The sequence below is a fragment of the Notolepis coatsorum genome (genome assembly GCF_963971535.1).
Source record: "Notolepis coatsorum genome assembly, chromosome: 3".
Lineage (NCBI taxonomy): Eukaryota > Metazoa > Chordata > Actinopteri > Aulopiformes > Paralepididae > Notolepis > Notolepis coatsorum.
The window spans coordinates 15,511,562-15,527,955 of NC_140167.1; the positions used below are offsets into that span (position 1 = coordinate 15,511,562).

At 41.9% G+C, this 16,394-nt stretch overlaps 2 protein-coding genes across 2 annotated transcripts in view; one reads left to right on the forward strand and one right to left on the reverse strand.

Annotated features, from left to right (window-relative positions):
• Positions 1–1,450, forward strand: part of sfxn5a (sideroflexin 5a) — a 61,626-nt gene extending 60,176 nt beyond the window's left edge. The window contains exon 14 of the mRNA XM_084309570.1: positions 590–1,450. Coding sequence (XP_084165696.1) covers positions 590–667 — 78 coding nt within the window. The 3' untranslated portion in view covers positions 668–1,450. The remainder of the gene's footprint in view (positions 1–589) is intronic.
• Positions 1,451–8,092: 6,642 nt separating this feature from the next.
• Positions 8,093–15,436, reverse strand: emx1 (empty spiracles homeobox 1). The gene is made up of 3 exons (XM_084309433.1): positions 14,996–15,436; positions 12,837–13,021; positions 8,093–8,927 (listed from the first exon to the last, which is right to left on the reverse strand). Exons 1-3 carry the CDS (start codon positions 15,348–15,350, stop codon positions 8,760–8,762), a joined length of 708 nt encoding a protein of 235 aa, XP_084165559.1. The 5' UTR covers positions 15,351–15,436; the 3' UTR covers positions 8,093–8,759.
• Between the last annotated feature and the right edge of the window lie 958 nt (positions 15,437–16,394).

A 16,394-nucleotide genomic window follows, 5' to 3' on the forward strand; every position in this document is an offset into this window, starting at 1 on the left:
TGAAAATAGCACAGACAGCCATATGGCAAAAAACTTCAGACATATGTGCCTCCGACAGTCCTGTGAAAGGCAGCCTCCCCGTTCTCTGGCTGTTGCCGTTTTCTTACGCTGGTGTTTTTTTTTTTTTTTTTTTGCACATGGATTTACCAGACGATAAAAGCTCCCAAAAAGCAACATGAGTGCCCTGCTCTCCCGGACCCCCCACCTACTCACTTTGTCCCACTTCCCTGTTTCACACCTAAACCGAGATGTCTGATTAAAATTCTGCCTCCAAGTCACAGCCATCTGTCTCCGGTTCAAATATTAGGAGTCGCAGGAGCTCCAGATTTGGGACTTTAATCTGCCAAATTGGCTCTTTTTGCACATTAGCGGCAAATGTGGAACATTTACGGCCTTTAAGAAATATTTAGTCCACAGATGAAACTGTTGCAGATCTTTAAGTAGCTACACATATGCAGCATAGTATGTGTACTGAGATGTACGTAGGATTATGTAAACACATGTACACGCTGGCACATACCAAATACTCTCATTGGCGTTGTTGACATTTGTTTTTTTCTGTTTTTTTTTTTTGCTTTGATTCCCACAGATCGATGTGAGTCTGCTGGAGCCAGAGATTGCCATGGCAACTGATTGCAAGACCGTGACATACAATAAGGGCCTCTGAGTAATCTACACTGCCAAAGATGTGGAAATATGTCTCACCGTTCTTCACGCCCCAGCCATGTGTAATCATCTAACACTGGCATAGAATCATGCTGAATAAACAGAGTTATCACACAATCAGGTAACAAATAATAGAAACTCTATTACCATTTAATGCCACAATCTGGATTTCTTTAACCGTACACTGTGAGTATGGGGTATATTCACATACATTCTTGAAGAAAATATGCTTTTTGGAAAGTATTTTGAAAATAGTATTAATGAGAATATAGCTCTGTTTTAACTCTGATGTTTACAAACTTATTACAGTCCCAGAATATAGCAAATACAGTGAAAAATTTATTTGTTGTTAAGTCTATCTATGTGTCTCCATAACTAGCGGATCATGGATTTGGCCTTTAAAACAAGAATTTAAGAATTAGGATTATGAATATGATTGACGATTGACTTGGATAGGCAATTGCACACTGTATGTTCATATCCACTATGTGCGTCCATATGCATATTGAGATCGACTGTATTGTTGCAACTAATCATGTTTACTACCCTTTATAATGTGATAAATGTAACAAAATGTTGACGATTATTTGGGTTGGGTTTGCTAAAAGTGGAAATAATGTGAATGAAATGAAGATAAATGAATGTTAATGTAGCTTATGTATGTATATATGTGAATCACTTTTTATAGACCTTTTCAGAAGTATTCTGTTGCTGTTCCGTTGCCAGGGGAACAGCTTTGGTCCCTTTATTTCCCGTCAGCAACTGTATTAATAAACAATAAATATTTTCAGCACCCAACTTTGTTCTAAAGGTCAAATCACCCCAAACAGTAATTTAATTTTTTTTTTATGTTTCTATTTAAATATCATTGTCTAACTCTTTGACTGCCACCGACTTTCCCGATCTCTACCGCCTGACGCCAGCGTTATTGACCATTTTAGCGATGTTTGCAGACCCATCGTGTATTCTGTATTATAGCTATGGAGACAATGGCTCATTTGACAGGCATTGTTCATAGTCCATTACTGACTAATTCGTTTAGTCAGTAGTTAGTCAGTTAGTTAGTCTGAACGGCGCGAGACTATGCTCGAATGAATGTGGAATGTTCCATCAGAGGGGGGGATCTTGTGGTGGTAGTGTGAGTGGCTATAAATAGACCACTGCACTTAAATATAAACATTAGTCTACCTGGAGACTCAATGAGGTAATTGTAGATGTCGCCATAAAACGCGTCTGGCCATTTAGTGTGATAATTTTTTCATTATCCTGTTCGGCTGAAAGGACACTGGCCACCGAAGCTCCCCCCTCTGATGGATTCATTCGCGCGTCGCCTCGCGCCGTTCAGACTCCGTTCACAATCTGCGCATGCGTATGGAGAGTAGGTGCTGAAAAAGGGACTTGATCTCGGCCGATTTAGATTAGGAATGGGTCGCGCCGTGTTCAGGAGATTCAGGCGGATAAAAGTCTATTGCATCATGTCTCTAGCACCCCCACAGCCGTAGCTGCAACCACTTACATCAAGGCTCTCATCCACATTCATTCATTTGCTCCCCCCGCTATCTCCTCCCCGATTTCAATGTAACGCGGAAGTGCAGTGGTCTATGCGTTAGACCTCGCCACTGAGAGTCCGTGTTGGCAGGTGAAAAGATGTGACAGGCTGCCTCCTCGTGTACCGGAGGGGACGCCTAAATATTAAAGGCAACCAACTTGTGTCTAGCCACGCCCAACTTGCGGAGCTCTGTCGCGGCAGCATTATGTAGCAGTAATCCCCCCTTTTTTAACATCCAGAACTAGCTCAATTGGTAGCGCTGCCTTGCTGTGGATCCTGCGGTCCGTTGGTAACAAGTTCGATTCCCTTCAATTTTTTATTTTTATTTTTTTTAACGTGCATTCTTTCGCCGGTTAAGTTTAGGCATGTTAACTTTAAGCATTGTTTCGGAGTTGGTTAAGGTTAGGCATTGTTTCGGAGTTGGTTAAAGTTAGAAGGGTTAAGTTTAGGCGCTGTTAAGGAGCTGGTTAAGGTTAGAGTTTGTCTTAGAGAATGGCAATATTTTTTAACGTGCATTCTTTCGCCGGTTAAGTTTAGGCATGTTAACTTTAAGCATTGGTTAAGGTTAGGCATTGTTTCGGAGTTGGTTAAGGTTAGAAGGGTTAAGTTTAGGCGCTGTTAAGGAGCTGGTTAAGGTTAGAGTTTGTCTTAGAGAATGGCAATAGACAGCCTATTTCCGCGCTGCAGCGCGAGGCAATAGACAGCCTATTTCCGCTCTGCAGCTCTCTCGCGCTGCCGCGGTCACATGGGCGTAGTGGCCAATCAGAGAAACGCTAAACACAAGTTGGTTGCCTAAAATATTCATGCGGAGGGGACACGTGGTGCAAGGCTTCTATCCTCCCTACAACCGACCAGTTGTCGAGCTTCTATCCTCCCTACAACCATAGTCGAGCAACGTTCAAGACAGGGGAGGGGAGAATTGGAAATACGAAATTGGGATGGGAGAAAAATAGAAAATAAGGAGTAAAAGTGGATAAAATAAAATAATATACCTTACCTTAGCCAGAAGGTACTCCAAAAAGAATAATTCCAATGATCCCATCGGCGATCGCGATTACTCGTTTATATGTAATTACTTGTGTATACAGGAAACTATAGGTTTTGAGGCGAGAAGATCTCCTAGTGATTGCTCTGCAAGAGCTCCTCCCCCTCAGAGCGAGTCAGGACAGACACTGTCTAAACTAAACTATCAGAGTTCAAAAGGTAGGTGATACTGCCACCTGGTGAGATTCGATCATCATTGCAATTCCAACGTAGGTAGATGAATCAGGGATACCTAGAGGCTAGAGGGCTCCGGCTGACCGTATAGAACGAGGATCAAAGGAAAATATCAAAGGATCAAAACCTGAGAAATCTCGGGTTTTGACACTCAACGCATGGCGAGATAACCCGACTTTTCTCGGGTATGGCACAGAAAGAGTTAAGTACAAGAAGTTGAATATTTTCTCTGTTTATGTTTTGGGGGGGGTTTGAGTCAAGTGATGCCATTCTCTCTCAAGAATGTCAAAACCCAAGGTTGTCCTTTCTATCCGTTCAAGTTCTATGGTAAAGTCTGGAAATGGCTTTTGGGAGCTGAACTGTAGGTGGGTCATGACCTCACATCTGCATCATCGACAAGTTTTTTTTAAAACCCATTTTCTTCAGAACCTGCCACAAAAGCACTTGTATGTGGTGTACATTTGTGTGATCTTTTATACCTCAAATGACAACAAAAGGAGCAGACATGTACCCATATCTTAAAAGTGTTTCTTTGTTAAAATAATTGGTCTACATGTTCAAATAATAGTGTGTGGTCAGTAACATGGGTCTCCCAGTCCCTGCAGTAAACGGAAAAAACATTTCCTCGTATCTAATCAGGAGAGAGAAGAACTCCACACTGCAAAAACGGTCTGACAAAGATTTCTGTCGGAATCTCGAGCTTTAATTTAACACTTGTTTTAACAAAATAAATGCCACTTGAAGCACCTTTAAAGTTGAGTTGGGTTGATTGTTCTTCTGAGCAAGCCTCCGTTTCATTCAGCAATCTTTGTACGCGTGACGCCACTTGATTCACATAAACATTTCACTCTGGTTTTTATCTTTTGTCATCATCTCCAGAGTTTTGCTGCATGATTAGTGTGTGTGTGTGTTTTGGTTGTCAGGGCAACACTGCATGGTAGGTTGGGGTGCAGTGTGACTTGACAAGACGCCACATGCTTGATCATGGCAGCCTCCTACTGTCGATGTGAGACACGACACCGAGCCCCACCGAGGCAAATAAAAACAAGACCCATTCATGAAACATCAGGCCTCCTACTCCTCCTTGGACTTGAGAGAGCTTTGCTTTAGTTTGTATCATGACTTGAAATTGTGTGTATTTATATTTATGGAAACTGTATTGTATTGTGCAAAACGACGATAGTTACAGGTGTCTGTAATACACAGTGTCCTGCTGCGTTGCTAAAGATAAGAGGTTCGTGAAATCGGTTGTTGTCGGCAACGGAACACCACAACATACACACTGTAATATTATTTATAATACAGTAAATACTGTGTAGTAGTATTTATATTTCTGTGTAATATGAATAATTAATCAAAGCCTAAAAGTACTAAGTACACACACATTATATATGTATATATTTTATCGGTATATATGAATGAATGATGATAAATTGTTCAAATAAGGACTCCCAAAGCATAAATAGAAGGTGACAAATCTGATTGCACGGCATATTCCTGACCATTAAATACCCTATAATTAGATCTATATCGAATAATTAGATTATATAAATAGATATCAGATAATCATCCCCGTTAATGTACTTCTCTCTCTTCAGCCCATAGTCCTTCAAAGATGAATTCTCAGCCGTGGATCAACACCTCTCCTGCCCTGCACCTGTGCAGATCCCTCAGCTGTCGTCCCCCCTGGCTGCACCCCCTTGTCGTCATCCCCCCCCCCCCCCCCCCCCCCCCATGTCACAGCCCCGCTCCCTCAGCTCTGCGCTGCTCCGGAGAGAGGGGTTTGTTTGTTCTTTATTTTTTTTACATTCCTGCTCCTTCCTCGTCCCTGCCGTCCTCCCGGTCTCTCTCTCTCCTCTCTCTGCTGACTCCGGCGACGGGGGAGACGCTGTGTGTCCGGGGGGAGACGGGAGTGTGATTGAGCCTTAATTGTTTTCTTAACAGACCCTGCTCTGAGAAGGCGCGGCTGCTCGTTAACACTTTCCGTGCCACGGGTCCGGTGCCCCCCGGAACCCTGTTGCGTGCCAACGACGCCCACTTCAATGATAGAGCTCTCATATTTGCGAACGCATAAACTATGTCTTAAATTATGGCTATGTGTATAATATGGCTGTCGCTTATCAATGACTTGTTTTTGCAGTCAACATTGTCGAAACGGATTGTTTTTTAATCGGTTCATTTCCGTTTTATACCATTTTGAAAAACTCTAGTTTTTTGAAAGTTTCAGGAAAATATAAAGATTCTGTGATAATCGCCCTTTACTGGAATATTCTGGAATACACAAAAAACAGTGTCATTTTTCGGCCTATTTATGAATCGTTTTCAAATAAACGCTAGATTATCGATAGTATATGTGTACTTATGCACGCTATAGAAGCGGGCTGAAAAATCGATTATCCATTTCCTGATCAGCACACACACACATAGCACACACATAGGGCCCACGTTGATATCTCTGTGAAAAAAGCTCTGATTATCCCAAGACTGGTAAAATCAGTTTCATTCAATCCAATCCAAAGGGGTGCAGTACCACACAGAGAGACGATAGGGGGCGTTATTTTCCCAATGGAGCTCAGAGAGTTTCCAGTGGTAACGTGAGGCTAGATTGATGAAATATGAATGGAAATCGCTAATAATAATAAAAAAAAAACAAGATCTCTCGTCGTTGGCACTCAGCGGTCGGCATGAACTAACGAGAAATCTCGTCGTTGGCACTCAAAGTGTTAAGGTGCGGCTGCTCGTTAAGGCGAGGCGTTTTCCGAGCTCCCTCTCTACTGTACTGAAACCACACCTGCTCTATACTGTACGGCCGGGCTGCTCCGTGTAAACTACAGTACCTGTTAAAATACGCCCTTTGATGGTGTTTGTTTGAATTGTAGGAATGCCGAAAGCTTTTTACCGTGTATTTGCACCTGCGCGCGCTGAGGATAGGGTGTCCGGGGAACTCAAAACAAGGCCACTGGCCCTTAGGAAGTGCAGATGCCTCTCGTATTGTGTGCTGCCTGCCCAAGCTTTTTTCTTCTGTACGCGACTGAAAATACTGACGTGTATTTTGCCTGCCCCCCCCCCCCCCCTCCTCCCTCACGGGCCCCACCACACCTCTTCGCTCACCGAACAAGAAGCCAGGGGTCGGACACGAGGCCCCCCCCGGCTCTGAAGCCCGGCTCGGGGTCATTAAGACGAGACTCCTTCCGTTCTCTTTTGACAGGCGATTACTGATGCGATCGCTGAAAGCGTCTCCCAACAATAGCAACTACTTTCCCTCTTTTTTTCAGAGGTCACGACCCTCTGCATGAGAATTATCTCATGTCCCCCTGTTCTGGTGGAGAAGAAACACGGTCTGTTGGTAGGTAACACACCTGGCACCTGTTCAACCCCCCCCCATCCCCCGTCCCGTCACAGACTCCTCGAGAGGTTGACAGGACACATCAAGACCTTTATAACGACGTATGAAAACATTACATTTCCCACCAGAGAAGCAGTTAATTTCACGTTTGTTTTTATTTCTAAAACATCTTTTTTGTCATTACACTTTCTGCTCGAAAATTATGTTCATATACGTTTTATACTACAAGGGTGTCGATGAAATCTGCAAACGGTCAACAAATGGAGAAAAATGTTAGGCCAGAGACCATGTGTCTCCTCCCCACATGATGGTTCTGGTGTCTTTGATCTGTAGTGAGTATAGTATATAACTATATATACTACCTCCATGAGCCAAAGCAGCTTAGTGAACTGGAAATACCTCAGATAAGTAGATGAAATGTGTCGTGAAAATATGCGTTGTTGTTCTTTGCGCTAAAATTTTTTTAATCTTGAAACAATCATTTGTTGTTAACATTGTGACAGTACCAGCTCCCTACAGCAGGGGGCTCTCTATAAGTGCCTTATCAGTCCCAAAATAGTCATGCACTGTTCATGGACATCACATTTAGAGTATCAAAAACCGGTGGGTTTCATGGGTCACATGCACTTCCGTGTTACATGGAGCTTGTGAGGGAGAGCGGGGGGGGGGGTTAAATGAATGAATGTTGATTAGAGCCTTGACGTAAGTAATTGTAGCTACGGCTGTGGGGCCACTGGAGACATGATCGAATAGACTTTTTTATATATACTGTACGCCTGAGTCTCCTGAACACGGAAAGACCAACCACAAGTCGATCGGCACTTTCTCTGGACAATCCAGAGAGACTCCCTGGACAAGCTGCGCATGCGCCGGTTGGGGGGGTAGGTGTGGGAAAGCGACTATAGCTCGGCCGAGAAAGTGCCGATCGACTTGGGGTTGGTCTCTCCGTGTTCAGGAGACTCGGGTGTATAAAAAGGTCTATTGGATCATGTCTCCAGCGCCCCCACAGCCGTAGCTACAACCACTTACGCCAAGGCTCTAATCAACATTCATTCATTTTATCCCCCCACTCTCTCCCATGAGCTCAAAATACCGGAAGTATAGACCATTTCCAGTGGAATTGTGGAACAGCTTGGGCCCGAATTTTACTTCCTGTCTGCTGGCAAACACTGCCACAGGAAATACACTCGGGGGGGGGGGGGGGGGGGGCATTTAAAATGTTTATGTTGTCAAGTTTGAAGAAGGTCTATATTCCCACCTCCCTTTGGCAGTACGCCCACCTCCACCATGACTGCTCCACCACGGTGGGTGAACTTCTGGAGGAGAGCGGTCGTAAAGTGCTCTCCGGTCGGGAGAATCTGCCGTCTAAGAGCGTTTGAACAAACCCCTCGCAGGCACAAGGGCAAAAGACGTGAAAAGAAATTCATATATTTTTGTGATTCGCGATTACCGTCCTGTTTTTGTTTTGTTTCACAGACTGGCCGGTCTACTTTTCAGACTGAGACGGGTGTGACGTCAAAGTGTCCCAGCTGAGCAGGTCGGGGGATGGAAGAGGCGGTGGGGATGGAATAAGCAGGTAGCTAAAAAAACAAAGATTTAACCAAAGGAATAATAACTTCTCTCAAAAGCAGCCTTTCGTAAATGATCTATATACAATAAAAATAATATTGTAGAGCTTTCAGTTTAATCTACGTGGGTTCACCCCCTCCCCTCTCCCCCACACATATTTGGTCGTCATGCACCAAAGATCATTGAACAGTGGGAGGATTTATGACGTGTCAAGCCCAGCGAAACGCAGAATCCACGTGAAGTGTCACGAAACAATGCATTCTTTCTCTGCGCTGCTGGCACGCCGCGGTACCTCCATGAGGTCACGCACATAGTCCTGGATCTTCCTCTAAACCTGTCTAATTCTGCCCAATAATATTACATAATAAATAGGGGTCGACATTGGTCCTTTGGGGGTGGGGGGGGGGGCCTTCAGTCCTCAGAAGTGACGTCGATGTCCTCGGAGCTGGCCTGCTTGGTGGCGATGCGCCATCTGTTGATGTGGTGGTTTCCTTTCTTCTTCTGCTGGCAGTCTGGACCCTCCTCCTCCAGCTTCTGCCTCTTGTATTTGGTCCTTCGGTTCTGGAACCACACCTTCACCTGGAGGGAGGGGGGGGGGGGGGGTGCACACAGTCAAGGCCATGAGGATCAGTGGGAAGAACGTCGGCACGAACGCTGCAAGGGTTAAGGGTTAAAGCAACACGCCAACATTTTGGGAAATTTGCTTACCGTCTTCTCCAGAGAGAGAAGATAGATACCAGTCCAGTTTCCTCTCTGTGTGTTCAGTAGAAAGCTATCTGGCTGCACGTTAGCCTAGCTCAGCACAATGAATGGAAGCGGACAGTGCCGGTTAGCCTATGGCATTGTCCAACTAACACCTCTCTTGAAGGCTAACCGGTCATGTCCACTTCCATTAATTGTGCTAAGCGGCTAACATCCAGCCAGAGAGCTTTCTACTGAACGCAACAAAGAGGAAACTGGTATCTATCTTCTTGTCTCTCTCTGGAGAAGACGGTAAGTTAATTTCCCAAAATGTGGGCGAGTTCCTTTAAGGGTTAAGAGGTTAAGAGGTTCGATACCTTCTGGGGCCGCCTGTAGTAAGTATGGGTGGAATCCCAAGAGCCATGAGCAACGTGTCAGAAACCGAACCAGCGTTTTTGTTCTTAATGTTTTAACATGCAGAAAGATGTTAAGATGTCTCTAATGGTGAAACATGTTTTATATATACATCATTTTTATCCAGTGACCCCAAACCAATGCTCTAAGTCTCTATACTGTTCAGTAGTTCAGTGAGTTGGTAAATGTCTGCAATGAAGTGGTATAAGATAAGATATTCCTTTATTGATCCCCTTGTGGAAATTCGGGCATCATAGCAACATGGGGAGGGGGAGGGGAGGTGCAGGTATGGGCAGGGTAATAGTAGAAAATACATAAATATAGGCAATCAAATTGTATCAATGTAGAAATATGAGAAAAAGAATCAGTGTAGACCGATAGTACAACTTAGGCGTTTTGGAAGAATGTACTAACCAAGTTTCACATTATTATTATTATGTATTTGAAGCAATGTTGGCAATTTAATCAACAAGTTAGTCAACAACTATCTCTTTCCACTGCCTTTTTTGTTGTTTCCTGTTTTTCTGTTTCTATAGATTTCTTATCTTGGTTCCGTGGCGAGATCTCTGAAAAATGCATTTAGAGCAACTGACACTATATAGTGCTACGTTCCATTCAAAGTCAGAGGTTGGACATTTCCAGTTGGGAGGTATGTTCCAAGGGTCACACTCATAAATAAACCATAGACACCTGCAAGAATGTTTGTGTGGTTGGTTTCTGCACACTAATATTATGCAGAGAAACTGTGAACTGAATTACCACACATGGTGTTTAAAATCAAGCTTAAAAGTGTGTTTGAAAGATTACTAATATATGTTAAAAAAAACGATGTTTAAAGTTTACAGTGTAGTGCTGCCATGGGAAGCTCAGTTGAGAAATCATGCCTAGAGTTTCCTATACTCGAAGTTCTGACTTGGAACATAGCTCTCCAACACAGTGGCAGTAGGGCCGAATGATGTGAACAAAATAGCATATTGAGATGTTAACTTGCAGAGGTCTGTCTTAGGCTCTTTGAGTAGTAATATATTTCAGTATAGTAGTACTTTTCAGTTGTAATATATTTCAGTAGTAGTATATTTCAGTAGATCTAATTTTGGATTCATGACCAAACTCCTTATATTATGTATTTCTGAGTATAAATTAAGCATGTCTGCCAGACTCTCCTCAATCTCACTGTCTCTCATTTATTGTATGTACTGTATATATATTCATATATTCTATACTGTGTGTATAATATATATATTATTTTTTTATTATTGCAATCATAACAATGTGGATATTGCATTCTGTTTTGTTGAAATAATGACGTGAATGTGATATTATTCAGCCCAGGTTGGCGCTGGGAAGTTCACCCCGATCAGTCAACAGTATGACAACATCACCTGAGATGGGATGTGTGTGTGATGTGTCAGAATTGTGTCTCAGCAAGGGCTGCGTGATCAGTGAGTTATACAACCAAACACCTCAATTACATCAATTATATCTCAACAGTTACATCAATTATAGCTCAATGATATCATTCATTATAACAATGTTAATTGGTTTTGGATTCAAGTCAGGTAGCTACTCATATAAGCTCTCAGGAATCAGGATTTCTTCCTTCACATCCTCTCTTTCTCCTTCTTGTTTTTGCTATTAGTGCGCACACTTTATTAACTCAAATCCGACTCACCTTTGTGTAAATTCATTAAAATGCAATTACGGTAGCTGTCATCGTAATTTGCACAATGCAATTGGTGTTAAATCATGGCACACTCGCCCATATTGGCTAAACACGAAACATGCCAACGCATCACATCGTGCCCTGCATGCTGCTGACTCACGAGACTCCTTCTCTTTTTATTGCCTATTAGGCCTAATTGACATCTGCATAGTGTGTACTCATTACACTTTGGCATCAATAACATTTTGCACACGTTAGCAATAAAAACCTCTGTTAGCTGCAATACATGTTGTTTACTTGTTTCCCAACGCATATTAATAGTTGCAGCCCATCGAGCTATCAAACAGGCCAAGGGGGTGTGTAGGGGTGGTGTGCACTTCTTTCAAATGTCATGCAGTGCTCACTGTCAACACTGTCTAATCACAGTCAGACAGTAGGTGCGCTCACTTCCAGAAATAGCACTTAGTTACAACACCAGACAGGCCGACAACAAGCTGACCAAATGACATAATGAAAAGCATGTACTGTGTTGTGACATGTGGAAATACAGGAAGACGGAACATTTTAAGAGAACTCTCACAGAACATTTTAAGAGACCTCATAGGAAGACAGAACATTAAGAGACCTCATAGGAAGACAGAACATTTTAAGAGACCTCATAGGAAGACAGAACATTTTAAGAGACCTCATAGGAAGACAGAACATTTTAAGAGACCTCAATAGGAAGACAGAACATTTAAGAGACCTAGGAAGACAGAACATTTTAAGAGACCTCATAGGAAGACAGAACATTTTAAGAGACCTAGGAAGACAGAACATTTTAAGAGACCTCATAGGAAGACAGAACATTTTAAGAGACCTAGGAAGACAGAACATTTAAGAGACCTAGGAAGACAGAACATTTTAAGAGACCTCAATAGGAAGATGGAACATTTTAAGAGACCTCGTATTCTGACTCACCTCTGGTTTAGCCTCTAAATAGCAGAGGGGTGGTCGACCTCAAAGAGTAACAACTCAATGGCGTCAATGACCTGGAATGACTAATTATCAAAATCTAATTGCAATCGGATATATGTTGACTATAAGGACATCATTATTTATTTCATATTTTAGATGCACAATTCTGTCTCACTCTTTTATTTATTTGTCCACTTAATTTAATGACTGTATATTGTAAAGGTTATTCACACTGCCATCTTTATTTTATTTATCAGTGCATATTATTATTATTATTATTATTATTATTATTATTATTATTATTATTATTATTATTATTATTATTATTATTATTATTATTATTATTATTATTATTATTATTATTATTATCATCAGCATCATATTTTTATGCTGCAAAATGAATGTGTTTAACTGGTCATGATTAGTTCAATTGTAAATTATTAATAACATTTTAGCCAAATGACAAATATATTTGGATATAATATAAATATGTTTATAAGTCCTATATACTTCCACAATTCCAACACCTATACTAATATAATTATAATACAAGGCTGCTATATACTTCTACTGCCACTGCCAAATAATAATAATAATGTAATTCATTTTAAATATATTAGGCTAACTTTATTGGCATGGAGTACAATGTTTATGTATTTATTTGTAATTATGGTTTAGGCTCTATGCACCAAAATACATAAGGCACTGATTTTCACCTCCCCTGCCCCAGATATACTATATTACCATTATGGACAACATCACCGGTGCTTTACCTGTGTTTCAGATAAACTCAAACTGTTCGCCAGTTGCTTCCTCTCGGCTCCGACGACGTAGTGGTTCTTCTCGAAGGCTCGCTCCAGCCGCAGCAGCTGGGACGGGGAGAACGCGGTGCGGATGCGCTTGGGTTTCCTGGCGAACGGGCCGTGGAGCAGCAGACTGTCTTGAGAAACATCATTTCCTGCAGGAGGGGGAAAGAAAAGGAGTCAGGATCTTTGATCAGCTTAGCAGTTGAGCACACAAAGGGAATGTTTAGTCCAGCGGAACCGCGCAAATGGGTATAGTATAGGCTATAGGGCGTTTAAATATTTAAGCTATATAATATAGTGCAACGTTCAAGTTTTGTTTTATTTGTCACATATAATGTACATTACAGTGAAATGCTTGGTTCTGTATATGAATAAAGCCAGGCCAAACACTATACAAAATATACAATATACAAACTAAAGTACAACCTAAAGTACAAAGTTTCAAACTATTTGTAAGGTATCTATATTCAGCTAATTATAATCCATTGCCTAATTATATAGGTCTCATATTTAACTTTAAAGCGTTATTGCTGCTATTCTTCCTACCAGAATTAGGGGTCACTCACACGTCCCATAGCATCTTCATAGCAATCCTATTCCTATACCGTCACACAATTCTGTCATAAGGTTTCATTTTAAATGATAAAGTTGAGTCGAGACGAGGTGTGTTTTGGTGAAACACGGTTGTTTTTGGTCAGCTGTTCAGAAGGTGTTCATGTTGTTGTCTGACTGCAGGGTCAACAGTAAACACACCAAACCAGCTTCATCTCCGCGCGTGGAAGTTAATTGGATGCAAAATTTAGCCCAATTTTTTTTTTAATTGACTAAATTCCTATATACCTCTGGGCACCCTAATATACAGTCTGCCTGGTATAGTCGGCTAGATTAGCCAGTGTGTTTGCTAATTACAAAACTCTAATACTAATGTCAAATATATATCACGAATAAAGATAAGGACACTTAATTGGTTTTTATTTGAATGACTTTGCATCGATTAGCCCACATATATAAAAACATACATTTAATGTTAACTTAAATTAGAAAGACAAGCTACAAATCAATCAAAATTAAAAAGCCCAGTGCTGATTTATATAAAAACTATAAATGCCTATAGGTTCAATAGGTGTTAAACTCGTTTTTGTCGTATAACAAATTACATGTTTATTGAGGTATTACTAGGCCAATTATCTGTCAAAGACCTGCAGCAACACTGCACATTTAAATATGGTGGGAAAAGAAAACATTTACATTGCACGTGTCTGATAATTGCATTGTATTTAATTAATTCTTGGAAACAATAAACAGTTAATATATTATACCCTTCTCGGCCCATAGTTCTTGGCCTATTTGTGCGACGGAAATGCAGCTCACGCGGGAGCGTTTTCAGTTGAAAGGAGGATGAATCCATTGAGAAATGAATAAGAATGATGAATAAATCCATACAATGGTGTTAGTTTATCCGATAGGCTCGTGCAGCTATACCAAAGTGGGCCCCCGGGGTGGGGGACATATTCCACACAGATATATCTGCACGCTGCCCTGCATCTCTGTCTCGTGCACCTGTGGCTGCTTCTCACGCACGCGTACAATTGTTAATGTTTGTATTCCTGCACGATACAGCCTCTATATAGGATATAATAAGCAACAGGCACATTACAGGCCCTGCAAGCTTCAGTTCACATTCGTCGTTTTATTTTCATTTTAAAAGGAGGATGTTACTTCGTTACAACAATGTTTATTCTGCTCGTTTTAACCCCAACATGTCATAAATGTATAGATGTAGCAGTCAGTACATGTCAATGTATGTCATATTATGTTATGATGAATTGAAACTGGGGGACCCTGATGTAAACAAGACGAAAGTCTTTCTCTGGTCTGCATCCCCGTACTGTACCCATACTGCAATCTGGTAATACAATTTTCAATCAAACACACGCGCACGCACACCCACGCACACGGGTGAGTGTGTGTTGTTGGGGTTAAACGAGCAGGATAAACATTGTTGTGTAACGAAGTAATAAATGTTTACAATGTGTATCCCCCCTCTTGAATAAACATTTGTAACGAAGTAACATCCCCCTTTAATTATATATATATATTTTTTTATAATATACAAATAAATGTACCTTGAAATCTATGCCCGAAAAACCTGTTCCTCAGCACCCACGGGTAGAAGTGCAGCGGGTCTCGGTGCTGCGTTCCAAAGAAGCTCGGGTGCTGCAGGTGCGCGCCGCCCAGCTGGTGCGGGGTCATGGTCAGAGCGTGGTGGTTCACCGTCTCCGGGAACACCAGCTCCGGGTTCTGGTGGTAGAGGGACCTGCCGGGCGGCACGCCCTGGTTATAACTGTTCATGAAGGCATCCGGACTGGACGAGTAACTCAAAGCCGTCGGGCGAATGGGATCTTCGGCGGTTATTAACGGGTTTTCTTTGGCTACCAAGGATTCTATCGTGAAGCATCGTTTCCCCGCGGATGAAAACATGATTTTTTTTTTTTTTTTTTTTTAGCAGTGGAATATAAATCCTGCAGAAGTGGTGGAATCGTGGGATCACTTCCTGTGGTGTCCCTCTCAGAGAGGCATGGTGGTGGTGGCCGCGCACGGAGGTGCGAGTTTGTCCCAATTTCAGATGCTATTCTATAAAAGTCAACAATGCTTCTTCAAATGACACCCTGAGATCCATGGAATCTGTCCGCGCTCGAGGAATATCTGTGAGATATTGTGTCTGTCTGTGCAGCGCGCGCCTCGCAGCCACAAGGAGAGCATTCGCTTGACGCGCGAGCCCGTGTGACCGCGCTGCTGATTGGATGACTTTCCTCAAGTACCTGCCTCGGGTGTGTGTGTGTGTGTGTGTGTATACATATACATGTGTGAGTGTGTGTGCACGTGCGTGTGTGAGAGTGAGAGACAGCAGCTTAGTTATAATAACCTGGGGTGTGTATATAGTCGGGTCAATATATGACTATATGAAGGCTGCACATCCAAAGCCAAATCATTGTAGGTAAAATGGAAATAGGCTTATTTATTTGAAATATAATTTGATATTTAAGAACATAATATAAGCTCCAGTCCAGATGCGTCAAGACAAAGGTGGTTGTGTGTGACAACTTGCATAAAGCCTTCACTTGATATTCCTGCTGCCTGCATGCAGCTCCATGACATTCATTGCAAAGCTATAGGATGCCTCTTGTTTGTTGTGTCTGCATGGCGTATATTTTATTATTGATCTTTTACCAACAACTAAGCAAATGCAGGCAATGTTGCGTGAAATCTGCCATATATCTACATCCTCTTTATATAGAACCCTTTCGCAAAACAACATCACTGCGGTTATTTTTGCGATCACAAAAAAATATGTTACAAAATTTTTGCCACGTGGTTTAATTGTGGATTTGCGTCGCTTTTCGGTGTGACTTCAGCAACTATCTGTATTATTATATGCCTATACACGACGAGGCGCTGTAATTATATAGTCATAACAACAGATTGTAAAATATGAATATGAATAATACAAATAAATACAGTAAG